The sequence below is a fragment of the Caenorhabditis elegans genome, chromosome II, assembly GCF_000002985.6.
Source record: "Caenorhabditis elegans chromosome II".
Taxonomy (NCBI): Eukaryota; Metazoa; Nematoda; class Chromadorea; order Rhabditida; family Rhabditidae; genus Caenorhabditis; species Caenorhabditis elegans.
Window position 1 is genome coordinate 8,725,523 of NC_003280.10, and position 12,432 is coordinate 8,737,954.

Genomic DNA, 12,432 nt, shown 5'->3' on the forward strand with positions numbered 1-12,432 from the left:
TTCTAGAAAACAAATATCAATTATTTATCTGTTAGTCTAAATATTGAATAACATGAAAGACGAATGAGAATGGAAGAGCATTTGAGTTGGCGAACAAGGATTATAACCGTAAAAGTAATATAAGAGCAATGCATGAAAATAATGTAAAATGATGAGTAGGTACCGAATTACAGAAATCTGCATCACGGCAATAGCAGTTGATTGTATCCACTCCTAATACCTACAATAATTTAATTACAGGAAAATCTCTATTTTTTTAAGAAGTAATAGTTTTCTGGTTTTTCTCTCTAAAAACCAAGAAATGGGCGGGGCCTAAATTGGGCTTTTAGTCCAACATAGCCTAGACCAGCTTTATAAGTTAATTATGTGTCGAAAATTTGTATCTAAAGACTGTAAGAGTTTTAAAAAAACGCGACATTGCTGATAATTTTTCAAAAAGTTTAAATTTTTGTTAATTTTGCAACCTGCCAAAAGTTGAAATTGTTTGAAAAATCAAAAAAAAAAATTTAAGCAAAAGAAAATATACAAAATATGCACAAAAAGACTTACCTCTTCTTCTTTACAATAAGTTCTCATTTTAAGATGTGGTTCATATACACTGCTTGAGATCCTGAATGTTTGAAATGAATTCATAGGTTATGTTGAGATGGAAATAACTCACGTGAGATTCTCACATCCTTTGCTCACATAATGATTATTAACAAGTGATTTGACACAAATATCACCATAGCAAACTCCTGTTGAACAGTCTCGTGGTTGATTACATTGATGACATCGAAGTTTCATAACTGCAAATTTAATTGAAATGTTCGAACTTGCCAAGTTTAGATTCAAGAATACTTTTACAGACTCAAATCATAGTTTCTCGAGTGTAAAAAAAAGTATTTTTGTTGGTTTACATTTATTTACTGTATTTTCTCTTTTTGTCATCTCAGTTCAACATAACAATATTAAGCAGTATATAACAACACAACTAGAGAATAAATAATGTACTTTTAAGTTTTAAAATTTTGGATAACACCCAAGGTAACCTAGGTATGTGTTACCGAAGATGAGCAGAAAATGTATTTTGAAAATCATAGATTTTTAGCGAAGGCTTAAAATTTCTCAAAGCTTTCGAAAAGGAATCTTACCATTTTCAATTTGGTACCCAACTGCTTGTCGATTCCTACTGGATTCGTAATTTTTGTAAGCGTCACCAAAATATACGAATATAAGTAAAAGAAGTGAACAGATATGACTCGTCGACTGCCTCATCACATTTCAGTCTCACTTCACCTAAAAAATTAAATATTTAATTGTGAAGTTTCTGAAACAAATAGTGTCACGTTTGATAAAAGGAAAAGGAATAATATGGAAAATATGGAAAATTCTGAAAATAGAGTGTGAAAATAAGTTTTTAAAATTCTTGAGATTTTGTAAAAGTTGAAAAAGTGGAGAAATACCCTTTATGAATGATGGGCTGTTAAGAGACCAATATTTTGACATGTCAAAAACTAACGAACAACTGTCTTCAAAATCATGCTGGAGATTGGAACAAGAGAAACTCTGTGGTCCTCTTAATAACTAAAAAGAACGAGAGAAATATTTATCCGTGCTCCTTTCCCAACCCCTAGTCAGTCAGCCATCTCCGGGGACGTTGGCAGCCGCCATCAATTATCTCCTGTTTCTTTTCTGGAACAAAAAAGGAAAAAAGAGATTTGCGGAGGGCCCACACATATATGAACACATCAAATGTTCTTGCTTATGATTGTTGTAAAGTAATTATATATTTTGAAAAATTGATTTTTCAATTTGAAGAAAGTTAACAATATCCGCTAATTTACCAACTTAATTCAATACACAGTTTAGAAAAAAAAACAATTAATAGCTTCCGAATTTTGTTTTATAAATTTATTAACAAGTCTACTTTATGTCATTTTTCAAAACTTTGTATATAATCAAATTGTAAGCTGACTAGTTAGAAGAATGGGAGTTTAAATAAATTAAAGCTAATATTGTCAATTTTTAGACTCACTTTTTCAGATATAGAAGGCGTTAGAAAACTTATCAAACTATCATCTACAAAACAGTCCTCTTGAAAAAACGAGTTGTTAGATAAATTATTTAGTAAGAAGTTAAACTTTGGTCAGGAGTAAATTTTGGAGAACCTTCAAGTTGAATTAACTTGTTTTATTTGAAAGATTTGGAAAGATTTGGAGATTTGGAACATTTGAAAGATTTGGAACAAAGTGGCTTGGATCAAACAAATTCAAAAATAAACATTTCCGTTTTTCCGTAACCCGAAAAAAGAAAGAAACAATCAAGATTCAATGTGTCTCTCATGCACTTTCGAACCCATCAAAAAGACTGGTTATGGCTATCGTGGATTCAAACGAAAGAGTAACAAAAAATTGATGAAATCCGAGATAAACGCGGAAGGCGATGGTGCAACGACAGCGCCGTGGCAGTGAGGACGACGAATATGAAGAAGGGACTCTCATATTGCGAGTAAATATTGTAGAAACGACTCGAAATGAAATATGATGGCACAACACAGAGGAAAAGAAGGCTCGAGAAAAATTGAACCAAAAATAAAAACCTCTAAATATATTTTTCATTATTAAGATGAATATGAAATGAATTGAAATGTGCAAAACTCAGAAGAGCCTCGAGGCATATTCGCGGAAAATGAAGGTATTAGAAACTGGAGGGCAAACATTTTGGAAGGACACCTGTCAAACTGTTATAAATAATATATGAGAGAAGAAGGTGTGGAGAGTCGAGAAGAAATTGAGACAGAGGACACAGAGCAACACCTCAATAGGTCATATCACTATTCAAAGCGACGAAGAAGTGTGTCAGGATTTAATTTCGTATACGGTATACTGTCTTGAGATTTTGAATACTAATTTGTAGAGAGAGAATCTCGAAAAAAACCAGTTCTTCATATAAAAAATGGGAATCTAATAAATTAAATTTCTATCAAAAGTAAAATCTTGGAGAACCAATCTGCGGGCGCGGGAAGTTTATAAGACTCGGGGGTTTACTGCGAATCATATGAAATTCACTGAATACAGTACTGAATTTGAAAGTTAATTTTACAGATTTACAGGTGTCCTCAGGAGAACTAAATTTTATTTTCTTGAAGCTCAAGATGACAACTTTTTAATACCATTTTAATTTTTTTCAATCACATATCATACCTAAGCAGTCTAGTCGGTTATGAAATTTCGATAAAATTTTCAAATCGGAAGATTATTTGTTTTGACATTATCAAACACCAAGGTTCAGAAGAAAAACTAAAATTGGTACAAGTTATTGAAGATATCGTCTTAAAAACTTCAATAAAAATATCGACTTGAAACTCAAAAAAGAATAAAAATAAGCCGTAAATCCGCTCAAGCACGTAAGCACAAAGTGGCTTGGTTAGAAAACCATCGTCCTTATTAGCTTAGTTACTGACACTGTGTGAAAAGAGACACAAGTTATCGAAAAAGAGAGTCTTTAATTGCGGTTGAGATGTACAAACAGATGAAGTTGTCTCAAGAAGTCTTGTGAAGAGAAGTTGTTTCATAAGTTAACAACTCCCTTGAGATTAGGTCAACTCGCCGAGCCGCTTTTGATGGAGTAAGAAACATCCAAGTGTCCAGTCAGATCGACACTTATTATCTTCACGCTTTTTGGAATTGGAACACAGAATTAAAAATTATAACTAATCTACTAGGAGAAACACCTACAGTTCCGCAGGCAATAATCTTCAAAAATATGTGTATGATTTAAATTTGAGTTAAATATTGGAAAGAATTCGAATAAGCAAGTTCTTGGGTGCAATCTCAGCGATATCTAGCATGAGCTTTGGGTAAGATTTAACTTCTGAAAGAAACAATGAAAAACTGACTGACAGACTTATTCCACATTTGTAACTAACCAATTCAAACTGTATGCTGCCTTGTGAACTAGTAACCAGGCACCAACTGATTTATACAAGCAATTTGAAAAGGGGCGGTGACAGGTGAAACTCGAGAAATCCAATGTGACTTGAGCAGGCTGTTTAGCTTCCGGTACGAATTATCAAACGAAGCGGAATCCCTTTCCGGAGTGCCTGGGTGGTGGCATAAATGCAAAGTGCACAGGAAGATTAGTAGTTGTGAATAGATGCAAATAGAAGAAATGGTTTCACAAGGCAAAAAAGACGGCTAAAAAATTGAAGGAGATGGACAAGAATCACTTGGGAATTGAAAGAACAAACGATGCCGCACGTTTTTAAAAGGAACAACACTATGATTTGGATGAAGGGAAAGAAGAACAAGAGGGAAATATCTTATTTAGAGTAATGACGTGGCAATGGTTTCTGCCAAAGTTCAACCGATCGGATTAGATCATTGATTTGAAAAATTGAAGCTGCTCAAGTGAATGCAGGGAACGTTTCTTGGTGCAAAGGCTTCTTATTCGAGAACTAGACTTAAAATGATGTGTCTTCAAATGCAAGGAAGATCACATCAAAGAAAACAGTGAACATTTTAATTTTTGTACATGGCTTTAGGAGCTTTTGGAGATTTTGGCTTTTGGAGCTTAGTAGAATATTCCTTCAAGTCTCACCTTTCTCTGAGGGGTAGCTACTAGTGGTCGCAATTTGAAATACTACCACTCCCTAATTTGCATTTTTATTTTTCAACCATCCAGGCCGCAAAAACGTTCTTTTTACAGTATTCATAGTACATTTGAACTGAAAAATGTCTTCCTCTTTAATCACGCCTACAGTTCATGAAATTTTTGAATTATTCGCATTTCATGCCACCGGGCACGTACGGAAAGTGTCATAATCGTTCACTGTCACCTTTTTCGTGTTTCTTTGATGGATAACAACGGAGAAAGATGCATATAAGGTTCCTTCCCATTTTTTGCAAAAGTCGGTGTTATCAGACTAGAGAAAGTGATAAATGTTCAGAGGTATATGAACTGGCGTGATAAAAAAGAAACAAGAAAGAGAAAGAAAACAGAAGAAAAAGAAAACGTCAACGATGAGCAGAAAAGTGATAAAATGATTAAAGAAGAGTCACGAAAGTGATAAAACAAAGATAAATTGGCACTTGTTGCGGTCTTTTAGTTTCAGAAGAAGATAAAGATGGATGTGTGTGAGTGTGTAAAGCGAGTGTTTGAAGAAAAGACTCACAACATTAAAAGTGGCTGCTCGGCTGCTCGCCTCCTGCACATGCACTCTTTGATTCAGTCTAATCCGATTTTAGAGTGAGCTTCGATTCGTAATTATTTGAGACAGGAGTTCATGATATTGGGGTTGACTCTTTTTTGCAATTTATATGGAAGTTAGCCCTTAGTTAAGGATAATCTATTTTGGGTCATTGTCTTCTACCATAGGAAGCTGTTGAAACTATAATACCGCAATTATCAGAGCTGCCTTTGATTCCCAATGGTTACAAAATTCTAGGTAAATGTTGTTTTTCTCAATTTTAAATTATTTCCAGAAATATTGGATTTTAGAACTCAAACTGATCAAGGTCTAAAATGAAGTCCTGCAAATCGTAGAGGATCATGACGTCAAAACTTTCACATTTCGACAAAAGAACATGCGAAATAGTGTTGATAAGTGATAAGGGTATGGATATCAAATCGGTCATACATCAAGATGTGCGGCGCCATAATGTCGGCAATTGAAAACGAGAAGAGTCCGGTGTGAAAAAGTGATCGGATTCTTCTGGATTTGTTGATTTAGGCCAGTCCATATTCATCTGACACCTTGATATATTGCTGATGATTTCCACCTGTATCTACATGGTCTACGAGATATTTTCCCATTTTTTGTCTACATGAATTCTTATCATCTTCGGTTTTGATAAAATTGTGGTGTAGTCCATAATGAAATAAAATTAGAAACAATTGAAAATGAGAATAATTGGAAGGAAAGAGAACCGGTCATTTAGAATGAACACAATAGCTTTTTTAGTGATTGTTGCGTAAATTTTATGACATTACGTCATTGAATCCTGAAGAAGACAATGTTTAAATGTTCTCCAGATGGAATTAAATGTATAATTAAGCTCGAGATTTTTATCCGAGTTTTTATAAAAGTTGGTGAGACCCAGGATTAATCAAAAACAAGTATTGACAGTTCCGTCATTCATAACTCCACCGACTGCTCAAGTTGGCAAAAGTCAACTTTTAAAGTGGGTTATAAAGAGACTTCGATTTTTCAGATTTGCAAATCATTTGAAAGCATTTGTTAAACTAGATATAAATACATAGTTTTCCTCAATCAGGAAAATCAAACCACTGATCATCTGATCAGCTGTCTTCTAACAGGATGCACTATTAATGAATTAAACGAACTCGGTCTATTCACTCGGATAATTGCAACAATGTTAGTTCTATTTGATTTATTTCGGCGCGATCCGTAGCGACACTTTCTTCCAGCAACCATGTGATGCTGATTTCTATCATCCGAAGAGAGAAGGAAACATGGAGAGGAGCGGTTCAAGAACAGGTGAATCTGAACCTCCTTTTCCGTGTGTGTGGAAATATACACAAACAAGTGACTGATGAAGGCGGGAAAAAGAAAAACGATGGATTGAGTTATCTGGGTGAAGAATCTTAGACAAAGAGTTTGCAGAAAAAGCTTGTTCTTGGAAAAATAAAAAACTAGACAATTTTTAAAAAGGAAAACTACTTATTTATCACTTCAAAACCAGAACCCTTTTGACAATCTTTAACTGTTTGAACTTCGTATTAGATCTCAGCAGCAAAATAATAGTTGAAAAAATTTTATAAGAAAAGTTTTCGTGTTCAGTTGAAAACATCCAAAACAGAAAGTATTTTTATTTACTGATAATTCCTTAATACACATCTATTACCGTATTTGGGGCTTCTAAAAATATATTCTAGTCGTTTCAAAGTTCAAGCACATTACGTTAATTCATAGATCAAATCCACTAAACCTCAACCATCACTTTTTCTAATTTCTTCCACTTCAAAAAAAAACTAATCATCGTGGCTTCTTCCCGTTCCATGTCATATGGTCAACATTAATCAGTCGATGGAATTGGCCTTTTTACCGAAAATACGAAGATTCCACGCATCATTGCAACATTTTCGTCATAACCTCGCTAGCCCAAATCGGTTGTAGGATCCCCGAATCGCATTGTGGTTGAGCGTATGTCCTTCAAAAAGTCCAACAAAAACTCGAATACCGTTTGCCATCGGATGGTGTTGTTGAAGAGTTTTAACTATAAGCTACGCCCATCCGGACGTACGCGAGAAGCCCTTTCTGTTGAATGGGTGGGCGGCGGAAGAAAAAACTTCTTAACACGGCTTTTCGGTTTTTCTACCCTATATATTGGAGGATAGGTGAAGGATATTTTGGAGAATATACGATTAGCGGCAATCACAATGACATCCTTATGTATATGCATTCTTTTTATTGTTTCCTGATATTTATTCTCTCTTTATCATTTCACTTTTTCTTGGCACTCGTCCAAAAATCTCAATTAAAAATTTCTGGATATATCTTTAGATCTAACTGAAAATTTCCAGATGACCCTAACTACGGCGACGTCCGGCGCCATTGTATTTTCTGGAGCCACTTTGTTGGTTTCTCTTTTTGCCGCTGCTTCGCTTTACAGTCAAGTTTCCAATATCTGGAATGAGCTGGATGCCGAAATCGCCAACTTCAGAGTGAGTTTCCTATATAGCATTTCTAATTCACTGATAATTTCAATTATTTAGAGTCTCACTGAAGACATGTGGGTTGATATGGTTAAACTTGGAGCAGGAACCGCTTCCAACCGTGTGAGACGTCAACAATATGGAGGATATGGAGCCACTGGTGTTCAGCCACCAGCACCAACTCCAAACCCATATGGAGGATATGGAGCAAGCCAGCCAGCTCCACCAGAGAAATTCCCAGATGGTATACCAAATGGAGGAAATCAACCAAAGTTCCCAGGAGGTGGATTCCCAGATGGTCCATTCCCGAATGGAGGAGGACCACGTGGAGGAAATCAATGTCAATGCACTGTTGAGAACTCATGCCCACCAGGACCAGCTGGACCAGAAGGAGAGGAAGGACCAGATGGGCACGATGGACAAGACGGAGTCCCAGGATTTGACGGAAAAGATGCCGAAGATGTTCAAAACACCCCACCAACAGGATGCTTCACCTGTCCACAAGGACCACTTGGACCACAAGGACCAAATGGAGCTCCAGGACTCAGAGGAATGCGCGGAGCTCGTGGACAACCAGGACGTCCAGGAAGAGACGGAAACCCAGGAATGCCAGGAGACTGTGGACCACCAGGGGCCCCAGGATCCGATGGAAAGCCAGGATCTCCAGGAGGAAAGGGAGACGATGGAGAGAGACCATTGGGCCGCCCAGGACCAAGAGGACCACCAGGAGAGGCTGGGCCAGAAGGACCACAGGGACCAACTGGAAGAGATGCTTATCCAGGACAGTCTGGACCACAAGGAGAGCCAGGCCTTCAAGGATATGGAGGAGCTGCTGGAGAGGACGGGTAGGATGAAAAAAATATTAAACGACTTCTTGTAAATATAAAAATTTCAGACCAGAAGGACCACCAGGAGCCCCAGGACTTCCAGGAAAAGATGCCGAATACTGCAAATGCCCAGGAAGAGAAGGAGATGCTGGACGAAGTGCCAGACGTCATCGCAAATTCCAATTGTAGACAAATTCATGACATTTTTCCAAAAAATAAAACATACTTCTCAAAATTTTTTGTTTTGTATTTGGTTTACCATGGATGTTAAGAACTTTCTTGGGGAAAATAATTAAAATACAAAACTGTATAAATTATGTCACAAGCTTGGAAGTGCATTTGCAAAAAAACACTGGTGTAGAAGAACAAGAGGTTAGTATGACTTGAACAGAATAACTAATAGAAATTGGAGAGCATCCTTTTAGAAGGAAAAATGCACGACCTAGAACAGCTATTAATCTGTATTTGGCACTCGATTTATATTGCTAGAAATGGAACCTATTAGTATAAGGAAAAATAAGAGAAAAGGTGAGAAGGTCGGAAAAAACACTTCATGAATATATTTAGACGAGGAAAAAACGAAGGAAATAATGGGAGAGTGACGATAGAAAGAAGGAAAACGTTGAAAACTGAGTCGAAAAGAAAGAAAAGAACGAAGGTGAACAAAAACGACAAAGTTTTGAAAATCATTTCAATTTTCAGATTTCAGTTCAAGACCGAGTAGTTGGAAAACATGTGACCTCAAAAAAAAAAACAAAAAATTTCACTTAAAGGGGAAAGAAGTGAAGTAGAACTTCTGCATAATCATCAAAAGATTCCCGAATAGCTTGGTTCCAAAAGTTCAAACACAAATTACTTTTGGAAACTTTCATTTGTTTTGAACTGTAGCGGCATGTCGATTTTTTTCAAAATACAAATTACAATAGAAAATCAGGAAAACAATTGGAAGTGATTTTGGAAAAAAAAACGTTGAGGAGATTTGAGCACGAGACAAACAATTTCTGTAAATTTCAGTTCAAAAGCTTGAAAACGGTTCTTTCTTGCAAACAAAACCTAGTACCTCTTCACTTTAACATACACTTCACGAACAAGTTTTCTTTTGAAAATAATTTCTGAAAATCACGTTAACGAATCTCAAAATTCAGGAAATGCTCAAAAATGTCTATTTGCGTACTACGAAATTCCCGAAAAAACATCTGTGACTTTTTTCTCTCTTTTTGTTCGAAAAAATAACTTATGTCGCCGTGGTGGTGCCCTCGGGAATCGGAAAGCGTCAATGTTGTGTTTGTTGTTGTTATCCCAAACGAGAAGATGAATAAGAGGAGGAAAGATGAACGGAAAGCGAGAAAAAAAGAAGATGGAACACGTACATGAGCTTCTCCTGCTTTGAATACGAATTCAGTTGGTGCCTGCCCTCTCTTGGCTTGAAACTAGAACCTCTGGAACCTTTTCGAGTCGACACCATCAACCTGCTCATAAAATTCAATGCAAAAGAGAAGTGCGGAGACTGGAGGGAAAGAGATATTGAAAAAGAACTATAAAAACTATAAAGTGCAAAACGAGTAAAAAGAGTGAGAAAAGAAGAATAAACTAAAGAAGCAAAATGTTGGAATCAAGACAAGTTCACTCAACCGAAAATGATCTCTTTTATACTTTTTAGAGTCAAGAAACATGAATCAATGATTCTAAACTTATAGAACCTTTTCCAATAACGATTTTAATCCGAGATGTGGGCAGGGCTTGTTTTTGAAATATTCAGGTTATTTCCTATTTTACTTCAATTTCCTTGTCATTAATCACAACTGCGATTTCAACCACTTATTTAGATCTTTTAAAATTAAGCTTAAAATGACCGATAACAAAAAAAAATGAATTCAAACATGTTTTGGCTTTCTCTAGTAAAAAAAAGTGTACTTTCCGGATATTTTTTTGCAATTTCTTCATGATTTTACTAAGTTGAAAAATAAAGACAACGGTACCACGAGGGTTAAGGCACCTTAAAGTATCTAGTCCGGAGGCCCAAAACTACAAAATTTGGAAACAACATGGTTTTAATTACTTTTGAAAAAACTGAATCAGATAATACTTTTGGTTTCCTATCTTTTTATTTTAAGTATGAAAAACATAAAACAAAAAAGAGTCAAAGAGACACGAAAAGTCGCAAAAAAGAGATCTAGGAAATCGAATAATAATGAAATTTCATATTGCTCTCATGTGTGTGTTTGTGTATTTTTGCTGTGAGCATTGAGAAAATGGGAAGAAACAAAAAAAAAATGAAGAGGAGGTCTTTTTGAAGGACCCCAGTGATGCCAAGAGTCAGTGAATCCAATTAGAATGCCCTCGAGAACATGAAAAGAGGTCCAAAAAATAAACAAATGGTACCGACTTCTGGAGACCCTAATTTGAGAGTGAAATCCTTTTTGCGTATTTTTTGCCTTTAATTCGGAATTTCATCAGTTTTGTTTACCCCCACAGCACAACCGCGTTTTTTTTCAATACCAAAATTACAAAACGCGAATTGCAAATTCAATCATATTTTTTTAAGACTTAAAAATTCTTTTAAAAATTTTCCTCGCAACTGAAATGTAAAAAAACCACCCAACGAAAAAAGTAACGTTTAAATTAGATTCTCGGAGAATGCTTTGATTGGGTGTTTGCATTTGGCGCCGCCAAGGTGTCAACATAACCATTTGCACCTGCCATTATTCCGTAAAAGCTAAGGACAACACAAATTTATTATTATTATTATTATTGGGATAAATATTACTAATTTTAGTAATAAGTTAAGTAGCTGGGTGCCAAAAATAAATAAGAATCAACTGAATTTAACATCTGTCAGCCTTTGAGGACTTTCTCTTGATTCCGAGAGCACGGTTAGCATCATCGATTCTGAGGTTTTGGAGGGAACGACGCTTACGTCCTCCTCCTCCGCATCCACAGCATCCACATCCACATCCACATCCACAACAGCATGGACGACAGCAAGTGCAGCATCTGGTGCAGCAGCAAGTTCTACAGCAGGTACAGCAACGGCGACAGCAGCAGCAGCATCTAGAAGTTTCAGTTAAAGCTTACTATATATTAATAAAATTAAACTATATAATAAAATTGAATTTCCATTTTTAAAAATTCCATGATATGCTCAATCTGGTAAAATTTTTTATAGCTTCAAGTATTTCCAAAACTGGGTACCTTGGTCTACAACAGCAGCATCCACATCCACCACCTCCTCCTCCGCATCCACAACATCCACATCCACAACCGCAGCACCCACATCCTCCTTGTCTTTTCACTCTTGAGCTAGAATTTCCTAGAGTGTCGATGGCAGTTGAAGCTGTTGAAACATCAGTTCCAACAGTTGCCAACTCAGTCGATGATACTGGAAGAACCGCAGATTGAACCTGGAAATATTGAAAAATTGAGAAGATATTAAGTAATTGAAAAATAATTCTCACTTGAGAAACCGCAATAAAAGTTCCGATGGCAAGGAGAATCGCAAGAGTGGAAGTAGTCATTATAAGATTAGGAGTTAATGAGAATGATGTGAGTTTCCAAAGTTCTTCCTCACTTTTATACAGGCTTCATTGCCATTCCGGAAGGGATATTGGCCAACATGTTGCGTAATCGTAATCACTCGCGGAAAACTGTCAAAATGTCTCGATCAATTCAAACAATTTGCATGTTGCTCAACTTTGCTACCCACTGGTGATGGTTGATCACTTGGATCTTGACTGGAATTTAGTTTATTTGAAATGAACTTTCTTAGGTAGGAACATCAACAACTATTGCTTCCATCTTTCTCTTTTTAAACTGATGTTCGGCTTCTTTCTTCCATTTTAGTCTAAAAAGATACCCCATCTCAACCTCAAATCGCAGACTTACAAAAAAATGAAATCACTTTGTACAATAGTTAGCTGATCAAATCACTCAAAGATAGCTCTTGTTT

General features: G+C 36.1%; 3 protein-coding genes and 3 non-coding genes across 6 annotated transcripts; 2 read left to right on the forward strand and 4 right to left on the reverse strand.

Annotated features, from left to right (window-relative positions):
• Nucleotides 1-10: 10 nt before the first annotated feature.
• On the reverse strand, nt 11-1,278 carry nssp-20 (Activin_recp domain-containing protein). The gene is made up of 4 exons (NM_001027122.5): nt 1,134-1,278; nt 662-788; nt 550-610; nt 11-220 (listed from the first exon to the last, which is right to left on the reverse strand). The coding sequence occupies exons 1-4, from the start codon at nt 1,255-1,257 to the stop codon at nt 101-103; spliced, it is 432 nt and encodes a 143-aa protein (NP_001022293.1). The 5' UTR covers nt 1,258-1,278; the 3' UTR covers nt 11-100.
• A 249-nt stretch (nt 1,279-1,527) lies between these two features.
• On the forward strand, nt 1,528-1,741 carry T01B7.10. Its single transcript, NR_051454.1, has one exon. It is a non-coding gene; the product is annotated as an Unclassified non-coding RNA T01B7.10 (non-coding RNA).
• Nucleotides 1,742-2,269: 528 nt separating this feature from the next.
• T01B7.12 lies at nt 2,270-2,419 on the reverse strand. Its single transcript, NR_051455.1, has one exon. It is a non-coding gene; the product is annotated as an Unclassified non-coding RNA T01B7.12 (non-coding RNA).
• A 4,758-nt stretch (nt 2,420-7,177) lies between these two features.
• On the reverse strand, nt 7,178-7,321 carry T01B7.11. Its single transcript, NR_051456.1, has one exon. It is a non-coding gene; the product is annotated as an Unclassified non-coding RNA T01B7.11 (non-coding RNA).
• A 206-nt stretch (nt 7,322-7,527) lies between these two features.
• On the forward strand, nt 7,528-8,717 carry rol-6 (Cuticle collagen rol-6; the record flags this gene model as incomplete). The annotated part of the gene is made up of 3 exons (NM_063457.4): nt 7,528-7,668; nt 7,720-8,504; nt 8,555-8,717. 3 exons carry the CDS (start codon nt 7,528-7,530, stop codon nt 8,673-8,675), a joined length of 1,047 nt encoding a protein of 348 aa, NP_495858.1. The 3' UTR covers nt 8,676-8,717.
• A 2,486-nt stretch (nt 8,718-11,203) lies between these two features.
• Nucleotides 11,204-12,034, reverse strand: idpb-4 (Intrinsically Disordered Protein, class B). Its single transcript, NM_063458.5, has 3 exons — nt 11,942-12,034; nt 11,679-11,887; nt 11,204-11,537 (listed from the first exon to the last, which is right to left on the reverse strand). The coding sequence occupies exons 1-3, from the start codon at nt 11,999-12,001 to the stop codon at nt 11,312-11,314; spliced, it is 495 nt and encodes a 164-aa protein (NP_495859.1). The 5' UTR covers nt 12,002-12,034; the 3' UTR covers nt 11,204-11,311.
• Between the last annotated feature and the right edge of the window lie 398 nt (nt 12,035-12,432).

Coding starts and splice junctions, on each gene's coding strand:
- nssp-20 (NM_001027122.5), bottom strand. CDS start 1,257: ATGAGGCAGTCGACGAGTCATATCTGTTCACTTCTTTTACTTATATTC. Junction 789..1,133: donor TGGGTACCAAATTGAAAATG/GTAAGATTCCTT, acceptor TTAAATTTGCAG/TTATGAAACTTCGATGTCAT. Junction 611..661: donor AAAGGATGTGAGAATCTCAC/GTGAGTTATTTC, acceptor TCAAACATTCAG/GATCTCAAGCAGTGTATATG.
- idpb-4 (NM_063458.5), bottom strand. CDS start 12,001: ATGACTACTTCCACTCTTGCGATTCTCCTTGCCATCGGAACTTTTATT. Junction 11,888..11,941: donor CTTTTATTGCGGTTTCTCAA/GTGAGAATTATT, acceptor CAATATTTCCAG/GTTCAATCTGCGGTTCTTCC. Junction 11,538..11,678: donor TGCTGCTGTTGTAGACCAAG/GTACCCAGTTTT, acceptor TGAAACTTCTAG/ATGCTGCTGCTGCTGTCGCC.